This window comes from Neodiprion virginianus, chromosome 1 (genome assembly GCF_021901495.1).
Source record: "Neodiprion virginianus isolate iyNeoVirg1 chromosome 1, iyNeoVirg1.1, whole genome shotgun sequence".
Taxonomy (NCBI): Eukaryota; Metazoa; Arthropoda; class Insecta; order Hymenoptera; family Diprionidae; genus Neodiprion; species Neodiprion virginianus.
The window spans coordinates 18,862,915-18,877,878 of record NC_060877.1 but is presented as its reverse complement, the minus strand read 5'-3'; the positions used below and the strand labels follow the sequence as shown (position 1 = coordinate 18,877,878).

Genomic DNA, 14,964 nt, shown 5'->3' with positions numbered 1-14,964 from the left:
CTCGCTTACTGGGACGTCGCAATATTTCACACAGGTTATGTCTGCCCCCGTATCTATGTGGAATTTTCTGCTCTGCTGAAAATCGACGATGAAGGCATTCACGTCGAAGTCGTTGTTGCTTCCGCTTTACGAGACGTTCCCCAGGAAATAAACCTTGCTGGTCTCTTCTTCTTCTTTGTCTGTAACCTCGCTTGTTGCGGCATGTGCGAGATTCACCGATTTTGATCGGCAGGCTTTGTCCCAATGACCGATTTTTCCGCAGCTGCGACACTTTGAGGTTAGCGCCGGACATTTGTTGTTTCTGTGGAATTTCAGGCCGCATCTCGAACAATCCGTATTTTGTCCTTTCGGCGCGGAGCGTTGGCCACCGCCGGTGGCGACTTTCACTCTATCGATGTCGATGACTTCGGGAGCTGCCGGTAGAGATTTTACTTGCCGACGCTGATCTTCGGTTTGGCGAGCGATAGTCACGGCGGAATCTAGGGTTAGGTCGGACTTGAGTTGCAAGCGCTCTTTTGTTCGCGTATCTGTTAGCCCCATGACGATGCGGTCTCTAATTAACTCGTCCCTTAGCTGACCATAATTGCACTTTTCTGCCATGACGTGCAGCGCTGTGACGTATTGGTCGACTGTTTCTCCGGCGAGCTGAGATCGAGAGTTGAAACGAGACCTCTCGAAGACAACGTTTTTCTTTGGCTCGAAATAGTCCGTGAGGGCTCGCATCACGTCTTCAAAACTCTTACCGTCGGGCTCTGGCATCACTTGCATAAAGATCTCCTCACTTTTTTCTCCCATCGCGTACAGCACGAGGTCGATCTTCTCCACTGCTGGTTTCGCCGACAGGGCTGCTACGTTTAAATATCTCATGAAACGTTTTTTCCAGGTGGGCCACGTTTCTGGTTTTGAGAAGTCGAAGTTGTTCGGGAGTTGCAGAAAGTTGGCTGCGCTGGCGTTAACTTGGATTACGGGGGCAGGATCACCCATCTTGCTTTGTGTATTTCAACCGTGCCGAGGCTTAGTTCGCGGCTACTATGCGATGGGACTGTTGTTTCCCCTTGATCCCGAGAAGTGTTTGTTTAATTCGACACTTCTGACACCATGTTTTGTGTTTCGCTGGGTTCTCTGGGGGTAGAATAAAGGAGGCGACACGTGCGTGCGGTTCGAGTGTGCTCGATGGGAATGCCGTGGGCCGGCCAACGCCCTAGCGCCTAGTGGCCCTTTTGTTTACCAGGTGGCGCTCGAGCTCCGGTCCCACACAAACTCAACTTCTTTTGACGATAAAAAATAATTATTCTTGCCAAAAATTGAGCTATAAAAAAATTATGACATCTGAAAATGTCATGATATTTATTACTGCAAAAGATCGTGTACATATATCAAATACATATTCATTATAATCCTACGCATATTTCGTTCGTAAAGAGAAATATTAGGATTTTATGAGCATTGCACTCATTTTTGATTGATTAAAAATATAATATTGTTAACGTTCTGTTATAACACAGCTATTTAAAACCATCTCTTGACTCTTCCCATTCTAATTGAGTGGCTTACCACAAGGTTGCACTGCTCCAAGTGGCGGAAATAAGCATACGCTTTGCCATACTATTTGAGTCACCTCCACCCTACAAGTTACCAGGCCTGTATGTAAGACCACACTGGATTGGATTAAGCGTGGTGCCGTCACGCCAATTGAACGGTGGCCATTTTCTACAGATTCTTGTCACTTCAGATATATATATATATATATATATATATATATATATATATATATATATATATATATCTACACGTGATATATGTATGCGTATATATATATATATATATACACGTGATATATGCATGTGTATATAATCGATTGCGATAGAAAATTACAGTAACAATTATTGAGGTAACAATGAGTACCTGCGTTTTTTGCAAAACAAAGCAATCAAAATATTGTGGGCGATCATTTCACAAGTGAGTATACAACGCTGAAGCGTTCTGCAAATGATAACTTGCAGAGGTTATGTCAGCATACGAAGTATTTACTAATTATATTTAACGAGTATTATAACGTACGAATCGTGTCAGTAAAAATTCACAATATTTGAATTATGAACCGATCTTATTATAATTGAAATTGAAAACTCGGGTATTATTGACTCAGGGATTAAATTATAATTCGATATGTAGATTTCCCGTGAAAGATGTGTTGCGCCTTCAGCAGTGGTTAAAAGAAATGAAGAGGAAGGACTGGAAGCCAAACCGAAATAGCACATTGTGTTCAGCTCATTTTACAAATGACTGCTTTGATAGGACAGGATTCCTAATTACATTGAAAAAGAACAGTGTACCAACTATATTTGACAACCCAAAATCAGAGTGTTCATCTTGTCACCGATTAAGGGAATATGGACGTGGCTATTCATTCTTCAAGTAAGTACCGTTACTCAATGCAACATAACGTGTTAATTTATAAATTTAAACTTTGCTTGTTATGTAGGTTCCCATTGGATGAACCTGATATTATGAAACAGTGGATCGCAAATATAAACATTGGACCGTGGTCTCCATCAAGTGATAGCCTTCTGTGTTCCGACCACTTTGAACCCTCTTGCTTTCAGAAGAAAAGTAAAAATTATATAACTTTACGAAAAGGCAGTATCCCAACGTTATTTGGTAAGATCTGAAACTATTAATCCCTATTAGGTCAGATAAAACTCAGTATGCATAAAGACACGTTGATGTGATGCACTATTGCGTCAATGCCGTCGAAGCGATTAATTACCTACAGATTATAAAGTGCTCTGTTACAGAAAAATCGTATCTGACACATTTCTGTGTATTTCCATTGTCGTTATTTATTAGTAACTTATCTGTAGGTGAAAACTTGCAGCAGACCGAATTTCAGGATGAATCCGATCGGCCCACCACAGTGAATGTAACCAAATTACATGATCTTGATGAGCCATTGTCTACCACAGTAAATACAACCGAAGTACATGATGTTAATAACCTATTGTTTTCAGGTAATTGTATTATTCTTAAATGTTGTTAGGTTTACCGATGTTTTTGTCTTCTGTTCAGTAAAATTGAATCCAAGATTTTGTTGTCTCCGTAGATGTAACAGACCAGAATGCCAACGCCATTGTCTCCGTAGATGTAACAGAGCAGAACGCCAACGCCATTGTCTCCGTAGATGTAACAGAGCAGAACGCCAACGCCATAGAAACTGATAGTGATCGTCTTAGTTTGAGTACTAACCTCCTCAGCTCAAGTAATAGTATGTGAAAATATTACTTAGTATACCACTTGTTACAGAATCATGTAGGATATACGAATCTTAATTCAATTCAAAAATTATTTTTAGGTGACTCTAGGGATAACCTGAGTACTAAGTTGACACCAACAAGCGTATGCATTGATACGCCGAGAAGTTCGAAGGCAGTCTCACATGATCATCGCTACACACATAGTCCGAGGACCACTATAAAGAAACTGTTTCAAACCAGGGCCATTCTGCATGTGAAAAAAAAACTTATAAAATCACAAAGAGAATACATAGGTCGCTTAAAAAGACGAGTAACATCTTTGCAAGATATCATTACCGAACTTCGAAATGAAAGGTTGGTATCTGAAAATGCATTGAGTTCCTTGGAATCAATACCGGACGAAGGTGTTTCGGAACTAATTGAACGTGCTGCTAAAAATGGTAAAGTACGTATTACAAGAAAAAAGTATCCGCCTGCACTTCGTTCTTTTGAAGGGTAAGAATTCTCGACCTCGTGGATAATATATTATTGAATCTTGGTGAGCGGTCAATTATATGTATAACGTATTTTTTGTTAACGTTTCAATATACTTCGTTCTTTTGCTTTGACACTCCATTTCTATTCGGCAAAAGCTTATAATTTTGTGAGAAAAAAATTTAATCTAGCTCTGTCTGATCCTCGTGTGTTACGATACTGGTATCAAAGCATTGACTGTGAACCTGGCTTTACTGCAGAAAGTTTTGCTACTTTAAAAATAAGAGTAGAGAGTGAAAGAACTAATAACAAAGACGTATTCTGTGGTCTGATACTCAATGAAATGGGAATAAAAAAAGGAATTCAGCGAAACAGAGGTGGGACTATTAGAGGTCATGTTGATTTTGGTACTACTTTGGAGTCGAATGATGATCTGATAAAAGAAGCCAAAAATGTCCTTGTTTTGTTGGTAGTTGCTATTAATAATCGTTGGAAATTACCAATTGGATATTTTCTCCTGAATGGTATCGGATTAGAAGCATTGTACACTTTGGTCACTAATGAATTGATAAAATTGCATGAAATTAACGTTCACGTTGTATCCCTAACTTTAGATGGGCCTAGTGAACACTTTGCCTTGGTGCGATTGTTAGGTGCTAATTTCAAAATGGCTGATCCACAGCCTTCCTTTCCACACCCCATAACTAAACATCGGATACACGTAATTTTTGACGCTTGTCATATGCTTAAGTTAATCAGAAATTGCTTGGGTGACTTTAAAATTCTATACGATGAAGCTGGGAATAAAATCGAGTGGAGATTTATCGCAGAGCTTGCGCATTTATAAGAGATTGAGGGCTTGAGAGCAGGTAACAAATTGCGACTCAGTCATATACAGTACTTTAAAATGAAAATGAAAGTAAGATTAGCTGCTCAAACGCTAAGTCAAAGTGTAGCTGATTCCCTCCAGTAGAGCTTCAGTCTCCAGATATTTTGTGTTTGCAGATTTTAAAAAGTCTTTTACAGAATCCGTTAGAAAATTTAATATTTAGTGAGCTAGATGCTCACATTTTCGACGATGCGCCGGATGAGCTTTCTAATCACGTATATCAACTCACAAAATCTGTCATCAAAGAGTATATCGAATTACGAATGTTTGCTTTAACCAAGATTGCTACTTTGCTACAAACAGGATTGAATGTACGGCATTACACAAATCGGCAACTCGTATATTATCAATAACCATTTATATCCCCTGACGAGATCCAATATGTGCTTCATGGTTTCTAGTTTATTTTGCATCCTTAGACTGAGACGTTGAATATGCAAAATTTTTAATTTTCACTTCTAACTCATTTGTAATAAATATTATTTATGGATTATTATTGAAGTTATACTTCTTTAGGCGCGTTATGAAAAACTGATGAAAGTGAAATTTCAAGATGCGCGCGCATCATTGTAACACAAAATTAACAGGATGAAGTTGCCCACTCAACCGAATTCGAGAGTGAAATTTCAAGATGCGCGCGCATCACTGCCCAGGTAGCATTCTGTCGCAAGTTCACGTTATGGTCGTCACGTGGCGCGTGCATGGCTCTGGCGGCAGACCACTATCTGCCTGTTTCCGCAGTTGTAAGATGACGTGCGCTTGTGTGCTTTCGACAGAAGCTTGCTGCCGATCATGCATGATTCTCGAAGGGTCTGTCGGTATTCACGAAGAGCAGAATGCACAGGTTCTCATTGGCAAAAAAAAAAAACTATACATTGTAAGATTTTCTCATTTATTTCAAATATAATGTTCAAAATCACAGAACATGGCAGGTCATTCGTTGACTATAATCGTTACACTATATAATTATAATAATATTTATATTTTATATTATTAATATGCGGCTATAGTAAAATATATGATATATTACACCCATATACATCTATAGGTATAATATAAGTTTGCATATATTTTACTTTTACTTAAAGATAATTAGTTATAAAAGTATTACAGTTACTCGCGAGCAAAAATGAACAAAAAAAACACTGACTTACAAATCTATGTCTGCAACAAGACTAGAAGAGAGGGTCTCTTCTACCGTTGTACAGTTATTAATATAAATATGTCTTTAGTTACTTTTTTATACGTTGTAGCTTAAAATTATTAACTACAGTTTAAAATAGTATTGATAAACTGATATCAAATGAGTAGAATAGTAGATAATAATGAAGTATTTGAAATCAAAAAATAAAAATTAATACTTTATATAAATGTTAGAGGACTAAAATTTATACCAGATACCAAAAGCGTCTACAGTATCTAAATGTTAGCTATTTGATAGCTATGTTAGTACAAACCCGCCACATTTGTTGATATAGGTATAATGTTTCATTGGAAAACATATAGTTACATACCACTTGTGGATATCACAGCTGCAGTACCAATTATAAAAACTATGCTTGAGCATAAACATAAAAACTAACATCACAGCTATGTGTACTAAAATATTTCTTAGTCAAACAAAGTACGTAGGGGTACGTACGTTGGAATACGCGTAGGATCTTTAATAGGCAAATTGTGGGTCTCTTATTCCGCAGTGTCATTGTCCTGGGTGTTCAACCTTGTAACGATGAGCCATTTCAGTCATATATTTTTGTCTGCGACCCTCCACATGGACAGAGCGATTGGCCCGTCATTTTGCATCCCGCAATGTTTTTTGTGCGCCCCGAATTGCCTCTTGCATCAGTCTCGCAAATTCTGTACAATCATGTGGCTGTGGTATTGTTCGATACTCACGTAAGGGATCTGCGCAAACAATCATCGAAACCTTGCATTGAATATAGGGTAACGTATTGTCAGTCAATAACGATAATCTTAGTCATACACACCAAAAAATACCTTTCCGATACAGGTATTAAATAACGGTCGGAGATTCTCTTTATCTGAAACAGACTTTCCAGTCCAAGAGAATTTTTGTGTCAGGCTATCCGTCATGGCTTCCTTCAGAAATTGGTTGAGAGCATCTCTAGCTGTGACACCACCAACGTTAATAAGATAGTATCTCTGAAATCCATATCACTCGTTTTTAAACTTGCAATAAACGTCACTGAAATTAGTTACCACCCGAGAAAAAATACAGTATCAGGTGCTATGATAAAACTACAATGCTTACTAAAAATCGTTGTCTTTCAGGATCTTCTTCAAACTCTTGGAATACCTCCAAGGAATCAATCCGGAGCATCAGCTATGAAGCATCTGAACTTTATTTTTACTAAATGATTCTTGAAGTGGATACCACCGTTGGCGAAAACCTCTTGGACTTCATTTGTGAACATTTTAAAGAAATTGTTCGGATCTTTCGGCTTACCCTTCCCATAATAGACACCTGCGATAAGTATAGAGCTATCAGGAATATTTATTATTCAGAACTGGATAGGCCAATACTGAGTTGAACAGTCTTTTGCACCAGCAGCTCCACCAGTACTAACATCGATTTCTAAGATATTAGGTATGGCATATGTGTGTTTGGAAAGTTCTTTTAAAATTCCAGCAACAAACTTACATGCCAATATTTTCCGGGTTCAACATCAATCAATTCAACGCGACGATTGCAAGTCCCAATCAATATTCTTACATCTTCTGGACGAGAAGCCAAACAGCAATGTGATCTGAGAACTGTAAGTATTGAGTTCGACTGAGCATTGTCCGTGTTATTCTCAATAAAATAATCAGCTAACTGTATTCGAAAGCAATTTTTTAATCGAGTACTGCTTTCTTCACCCATAGACTGACTGTTACTATCGTCTTCACAGATAGCATCTGAATTTGAACACCCATGTTCGGAAGAATTATCTTTCGCCTCGCGAGCTAAGTTATTCCACGTAACTGAACTTTGCGGTTCGTAAGGAGGACTGTCATTTGGTAAAATAGATGCTACAACGTTTCCATTATTCAAAGATATTTCCTCAGAACTATCATTATTGACGATATTGCAACGTAAATAAGGATTAGCATCGGCATGCCTCGCCATTCTAGTCATTCAAACGATTACGCCGTTGCCTTTGTATGAGTTGACTAAAGGGGTTTCGTTTCAGCCTAATCATGATTCAAGCATGTATATAGACAAGCTACAGAAATTATTAATAATATTGCATATAGTTATAGTAGAGGCAACAAATACGAATCTCTGAGAATTACGTGACTTTAAATTAGACGAAATATCACTTTTGTACGTAAAAGTAATAGCAATGGCCAAAAATTTAGCTTAAAAAGTGAGCTAATACAGGTAATATTGTATTATATGACAACATTTGGACACGACATACAGGTCTCCATATGTGCATTAATTTTGAAAGATAATTTGAAACAACACTTACCCTGTGAAATGAGGTACATAATGTATTTCTTTATGTTTTCCTTCCAGCACGTGTATGTCTTACGGCTGATAAAATATCGTCGACTATACATTTACACGTTTTCCTGGGAAGCCCAAGCTTCCCCGGTTCCCGCTGTTATTGTATGTAATGTAGGTATAGGGTATAAGCATCCTGCGTGCACGTGCGGGAAGCTTGCGAAGTACGAAGAATATAATTGCGGCAGACGTCACGTGAATGCTGCAGCAAGCTCTGTTTGACAGTCCCATAGGGACCGTGCACTAAATATAGAGGCAGCACTTCAGCCGAAAGTAGCGCGCCCTGGTGTTTAAGAAAAGCAAATGCTCACTTGTTTTGCGTCGCCATACAGAAATCATGCATTATTCTGCCGCATGGCGCTGCCGATCAAGATCTTGCATGATCTGACGGCGCATGAGATACTACCAGAGATGAGTAGGGAGATCTCCAACGCTCGGCTTTTCGTGATACCAGCTAAGTTGGAGCGTCGACGTGACACCTAGGCGGCCACGCACCGAAGGTGGCCCATTTCCGACCTGACACCAGGCGGCCATGCACCGAAGGTGGCCCACAATCGTGTATATATAGATACACTCGGTTGCTCGAGCAAGTGGTTGCCAATCGCATCCTTGTCCCCGCTCGCACAAATGTTTCCAGGAATGCAAGAATTGGAATTTTTTTTGTTTCAGTTATGAATGTCAGCGAATAAAAGTATCTCCAGATTTGATAAATCTTGGATTCAATTAGCGGGCGCTGAACCAAATTAATTAACTACTCCCAGTCCGAATACTTTTTTTTTTTTTTAATATATATTATTTTTTTATTGATATGAAAATAGGTGACGCCTGGTGTTCTCGAATATTTGTACACGCAGTTTATGGAAAAATATACGACGCCAGCTCGATAACATTTATGCAAAATGTGCAATGGGCAAGTGGTTGGGGGAAATTTTTTTTTTCTCGAACTGAATCTTCCAGAGAAGCATCAGCGAATTCCAAGCAAGCTCCATAAACATACCGAGCAAACGCGCGCTCACGGACGTAGCTGTGGTGTGGCTGAGTGGATACCACATGAGGATGAGTTTTCAATCACAGGTTTTTGCGCGAAGTTTTCCTGTATTTAAGTTAATTACTGCTGCCTTTGCTATGATACTGCATTCAAGTCTTAAACAAAACACTAAAAAATAAGTTAACCACTTAATGTAAAACAAAATGTTAGATTGAGCTTAAAATTTCAGCCGGAGTTACATAAACTAAGATAATTACAAGCGCAACATTGTAAATATTGTACATTTATTGTTCATCTAAATAAATATGGTTTCCTCCTCAAAAAAAACAAACAACATGAGGATGGAGTGATGCGGGACACGGGTTCGATCGCAGTTCACTCTTTATTTATTTATTTTTTTTAAATTCAATCCCGGCTTTTGATTTTGTATTTTCGGAGAAAAAAAAATAAATGAAAGAAAGAAAATTTCCAGAGCCGGTCGATTTTTTCCTTCTTTCCTTTTGCTTTTTTTTTACTGAACCCACCCTTTTTGTAGTGGGGGTAACCCAGAAGAGAACAAATAATTGAAACAATAAAATTCCGAGAGTGAATCGATTTGTTCCCCGTTTTTGGCGCCTCTTTTTTTAATAAGGAAAAGTTTTGACAGTAATGAAAAATAGAGATTACTAAAAACAAATGTATTGTTTTTTTAATAACACTGGCCCACTAAAAAAAAAAAAGTGGTCTGTACTTTTGACCGGACCTACCTATCTTTATGTATTTTGACGCACTGAATCCGAATCTGAAGTTAGTTTTGCCCGTACATCCTCAAAATTTTGAGTAAATTGCAAAAAACCATAAAAATAGCCAAAAATTAGCAGTTTTGGTAAGAAAAAAATTTGTGGAACTATAGACCAAGTATGATTTTTATGCATTTTGGTCCGCTAAACCCAAATCTGAAGTTTATTCAACCATAAGCCTTTTAAAATTTAATTGAGCCGGTGTTATTAAAAAACAATACATTTGTTTTTAGTAATCTCTATTTTCCATTACTGTCAAAACTTTTCCTTATTAAAAAAAGAGGCGCCAAAAACGGGGAACAAATCGATTCACTCTCGGAATTTTATTGTTTCAATTATTTGTTCTCTTCTGGGTTACCCCCACTACAAAAAGGGTGGGTTCAGTAAAAAAAAAGCAAAAGGAAAGAAGGAAAAAATCGACCGGCTCTGGAAATTTTCTTTCTTTCATTTATTTTTTTTTCTCCGAAAATACAAAATCAAAAGCCGGGATTGAATTTAAAAAAAATAAATAAATAAAGAGTGAACTGCGATCGAACCCGTGTCCCGCATCACTCCATCCTCATGTTGTTTGTTTTTTTTGAGGAGGAAACCATATTTATTTAGATGAACAATAAATGTACAATATTTACAATGTTGCGCTTGTAATTATCTTAGTTTATGTAACTCCGGCTGAAATTTTAAGCTCAATCTAACATTTTGTTTTACATTAAGTGGTTAACTTATTTTTTAGTGTTTTGTTTAAGACTTGAATGCAGTATCATAGCAAAGGCAGCAGTAATTAACTTAAATACAGGAAAACTTCGCGCAAAAACCTGTGATTGAAAACTCATCCTCATGTGGTATCCACTCAGCCACACCACAGCTACGTCCGTGAGCGCGCGTTTGCTCGGTATGTTTATGGAGCTTGCTTGGAATTCGCTGATGCTTCTCTGGAAGATTCAGTTCGAGAAAAAAAAAATTTCCCCCAACCACTTGCCCATTGCACATTTTGCATAAATGTTATCGAGCTGGCGTCGTATATTTTTCCATAAACTGCGTGTACAAATATTCGAGAACACCAGGCGTCACCTATTTTCATATCAATAAAAAAATAATATATATTAAAAAAAAAAAAAAGTATTCGGACTGGGAGTAGTTAATTAATTTGGTTCAGCGCCCGCTAATTGAATCCAAGATTTATCAAATCTGGAGATACTTTTATTCGCTGACATTCATAACTGAAACAAAAAAAATTCCAATTCTTGCATTCCTGGAAACATTTGTGCGAGCGGGGACAAGGATGCGATTGGCAACCACTTGCTCGAGCAACCGAGTGTATCTATATATACACGATTGTGGGCCACCTTCGGTGCATGGCCGCCTGGTGTCAGGTCGGAAATGGGCCACCTTCGGTGCGTGGCCGCCTAGGTGTCACGTCGACGCTCCAACTTAGCTGGTATCACGAAAAGCCGAGCGTTGGAGATCTCCCTACTCATCTCTGATACTACCTGGGTGTAACACAAAATTAACAGGATGAAGTTGCCCACTCAACCGAATTCATTAAGTCTCGAAAAAAAGCTAATGTTGGTACGCTTGTCGCCTCTGATCACTGTTTTCATATTTATTTATAATATTTATCCACATGGTTTTAGTTTTTACAGTCACAACACGTGTTTTATTTTCATACAAGTGCGAATTATATATGTGGCAATAAAATATATTCAGTAGTGATTTAAATTGAATATTTGGATTAATATTATTTACTATTTGTGAATATTAGTGAAAAAATTGTGCTAAAATACTTTTTCAAGTGCTCCAATATAATTGAGGTTAGTTATCCGTATGTATTATTTATCGATATAAATTAAAATATCATTATTTAATATAATTAATACTAAATATTATTAAATTATCAATGTTGAATATTTATTATTGGTTTTTTAATATTTACAAAATAAAGAAATAAATTTAATAGAACATTTAATAAAAAGTTCGTGACAAAAATTTAATAGATTATTTAAATATAATGTAAGACATTCGTTATTTGTTTTATTGTTTTTTAATGATGCCAAAGAAGTATAACTTCTCACGCGCGTACATAAGTACACGCACCCATTTTTTTTTTATGACATCTAATCTGTATAACCATGTATGTAGTACATATCTTGACAGGTGCCAATATGTCACCTACACATTTGTACCTGATTTACATGCTCAGATATGTACATCTTTTTTATTTTCTTTTGATTGTGGTTGTAACTTTTTCTTCATGTGAATGGATTGTGGATTGATACTACTAATTATATTACGGTTGTGGTTTATCGCACGCAACTCTATAAAAATGCCTTAACGTTTGCAAGGAATGTTTTATTCTCCATATTTTTGAATAAAGTTTTTACTCACCCAATTCGATATAATTTAATTCAAAACTTTTTTTACATGTCTTAAGCTCCACTTTGATGATCAATGGATGGTAAATGGATTCCCTAACGGTTGAATTAGTGTTATACAAATTTTTGAATAATCCGTATGGAATTCAGCCCACCATAGGATAAAGGATAATGGACGGAAACTTCTCAGAATTGACGACTTCTTTTGAACATAAAGAAAAATCATGCTTAAATACAAGTTTTTCGTCATATTATTTAATGATCTTTTACATCATATAATTGTAAATAATAATATACTTTCGAAAAAATGATTTGTTCTTCATTCAATGTATCAAACTTTATTTTACTCGTCAAAAACTTTTTTGTGTGACGAATATATCGTAAGATCTAAATAGCATACATTACGCAGTTCAAATCTAGCGCGCATTTTGTGACAACTTTCTGTACAAGATGGCGGAAATTCAATTGTTCAATTGGACGCACAAGCTTACACGTAGAGTATACGGTAAAATCAATCCAGTGTATACATATATGGTATATCAGTGAGTGACAGCTATAGATATAGGAGCGTGATTTCGGCTTATTCTCCTCTACTGTCTCGATCCCCGCTACAAATATCGTCACAGAGAGAAAGGAGTACTCCCAGCATATTTCTGTCCTTCAAATATTTGCTTCAAGCGGCTCATAAGAGCGCTCAGTCTATCTTTATAAGTCTATGTCACAGACATATGAGTGACATCACAACGTAAGGTTATCTACGTATGAGTATCAAAAAGATTGGTTAGGGTTCCGCTCAGACTCCTGACACTCACCAATGCTCGTATACTAAAAAACTGTACGCGTTTTGTCCCCGTTTTTAATTCCTCTACGTGGCGCTAGTAGATTTTTGACACGCTCGCTGCCCTCGCTGACCACGCGCAAGCTTGTCATATAGCGAGCGTCGCTACAATTTTCAATATCTTTAAGGAATGGGAAATAATCCACTAATATTTACTGTTGATTTATCACGCTATTTATTAAATGACGCAGATCACGTTTTGCCGGTTAGGCGGGAGAGAAAAACCAAAGGGAGAATCAAGGTTACCAGAAATAATAATAATGATAATAAAGATAATAAAATAATTTCACTGATCCCCATTGGGGCGCCTCGAGCGCGAGCAAGAAATGGAGTGGGAGTTCCGAGACCGCCACAGTCAGACAACTACTAGCCCCACTAGTGGTGGAGATTGGCGGCAGAATCGAGGGACATTTTGCGAACCACTTTTAGCAGCGTGTGTCAGGGGGCTGGTTTTGCCAAATAATACCAAAAGCTTATGAATAACTCGTAGCGCCGCTCTTGTGGCCATAAGTTGTACTTTTGTTTCGGACGTGAACTGATAACCCCTCACCACGTTCGTTGCAAGACCTGTATGTAAGGCCGTGGGTAAGACCGTGGCGTTAATGACTCCATATCCGTTAATAGATTCTAGCCAATCACTTTTAGAGTCTCAGCGTCTCGTTTCCATGGACATCGTACGGACACTACCGTATGTATATTGCCCCTACCAATCTTAAGAGTTCGGGGGCTCCAAGTACCCCTGTTGCCGTTGTCTTTTACCCAAATCAGCCCTAAAACATAATATATACTTTGCAAAAACAATATGTATTTATAAAAATGGTGAAAAAGTGCGAATAAAATCATGCAATCGTGAATGTCAACTGAACGGGTGTGTTTCGTGCCACAGGTGCGCCAGTATTGATATTTTAAAAGTTATGCGCCAATTCAATACACCGATCGTAAAAGACCATTGGTACTGTGATGCTGATTTTTACTGCACCACGCCCACCCGGAGAAGTGACCGAGAACTTATAGCGCGCACAATAATTTGGCGGCCTGCGATGTCAGCTGAAAACAAATTTGATCTTACAAAAGATATCGCGAGATTCTGTTGGGCGCCTGGCGTGGTCAACGCGCCTCGAAATCTTTATCTTCGCTAAGCCTCGGGTAATATTCTCTGTAGTTCAGTACCACGGAGAGGGGAGGGGTAATTTTGGAGAGAGAGAGTGACACTCCTCAACAACACGCTATTTAACAAAAAATAAAATAAAATAATGCATTTTACAATAGCGGTGATACAAAAACAAAAAATTAATTTAAAATTGGCTCTTCGCGATCCAAAATCACACAGAAGAAAATTATTCGTAACCCACGCTATTTCTCAATCTATTGAGCTCGTATCTCCCTAAATAAAATCTACCTCAATATTTACAAAACCTTAACACGCAACTCTCAATTCAAAACCTAAAAACGTTAACGTAACAATAATTGCTCGGAACCGAAACTATAACTAATTTCTCGACGGTACCCCGCCGGGCTACTGAACAGACGGGGTTCTCAATATTACCCGACTCCACAGAACTCAAGTTTATATGAAACTCAAATAAACAAATTCTTAAGCGCCATCATATTTCAGACGCAACTAAAACTCGATAACACAAACTTCTCATCTCAATCGCTACCTGAATATACTCAACAAAAACGCAATCTCAACTATACGCAATCTCAATTAAAGGCAATCTGAACTATACGCAATCTCAATTAAAGGCAATCTCTGTTCTACGTAATCTCAACTAAACGTAATCTCAATTTAGCGCAACTCAACTAAACACAATCCTAACTAAACGTAAACTTAACTAATCGTAAGCGCGACTAAACGTAAC

The 14,964-nt window shown here is 37.7% G+C and overlaps 2 protein-coding genes and 2 long non-coding RNA genes across 4 annotated transcripts; 2 read left to right on the top strand and 2 right to left on the bottom strand.

The window, feature by feature from the left end:
- Positions 1–126: 126 nt before the first annotated feature.
- On the bottom strand, positions 127–984 carry LOC124310222 (uncharacterized). The gene has a single exon (XM_046774032.1). The coding sequence runs from the start codon at positions 982–984 to the stop codon at positions 127–129; it is 858 nt and encodes a 285-aa protein (XP_046629988.1).
- A 566-nt stretch (positions 985–1,550) lies between these two features.
- Positions 1,551–3,858, top strand: LOC124297312 (THAP domain-containing protein 5-like). Its single transcript, XM_046748216.1, has 7 exons — positions 1,551–1,699; positions 1,878–1,959; positions 2,176–2,418; positions 2,486–2,661; positions 2,865–3,011; positions 3,104–3,265; positions 3,353–3,858. The coding sequence occupies exons 2-7, from the start codon at positions 1,898–1,900 to the stop codon at positions 3,751–3,753; spliced, it is 1,191 nt and encodes a 396-aa protein (XP_046604172.1). The 5' UTR covers positions 1,551–1,699; positions 1,878–1,897; the 3' UTR covers positions 3,754–3,858.
- Positions 3,859–6,264: 2,406 nt separating this feature from the next.
- On the bottom strand, positions 6,265–8,210 carry LOC124297316 (uncharacterized). Its single transcript, XR_006906574.1, has 5 exons — positions 8,189–8,210; positions 7,280–7,392; positions 6,890–7,102; positions 6,606–6,780; positions 6,265–6,544 (listed from the first exon to the last, which is right to left on the bottom strand). It is a non-coding gene; the product is annotated as an uncharacterized LOC124297316 (long non-coding RNA).
- Positions 7,089–7,959, top strand: LOC124297332 (uncharacterized). Its single transcript, XR_006906577.1, has 3 exons — positions 7,089–7,225; positions 7,333–7,394; positions 7,530–7,959. It is a non-coding gene; the product is annotated as an uncharacterized LOC124297332 (long non-coding RNA).
- Positions 8,211–14,964: the final 6,754 nt, after the last annotated feature.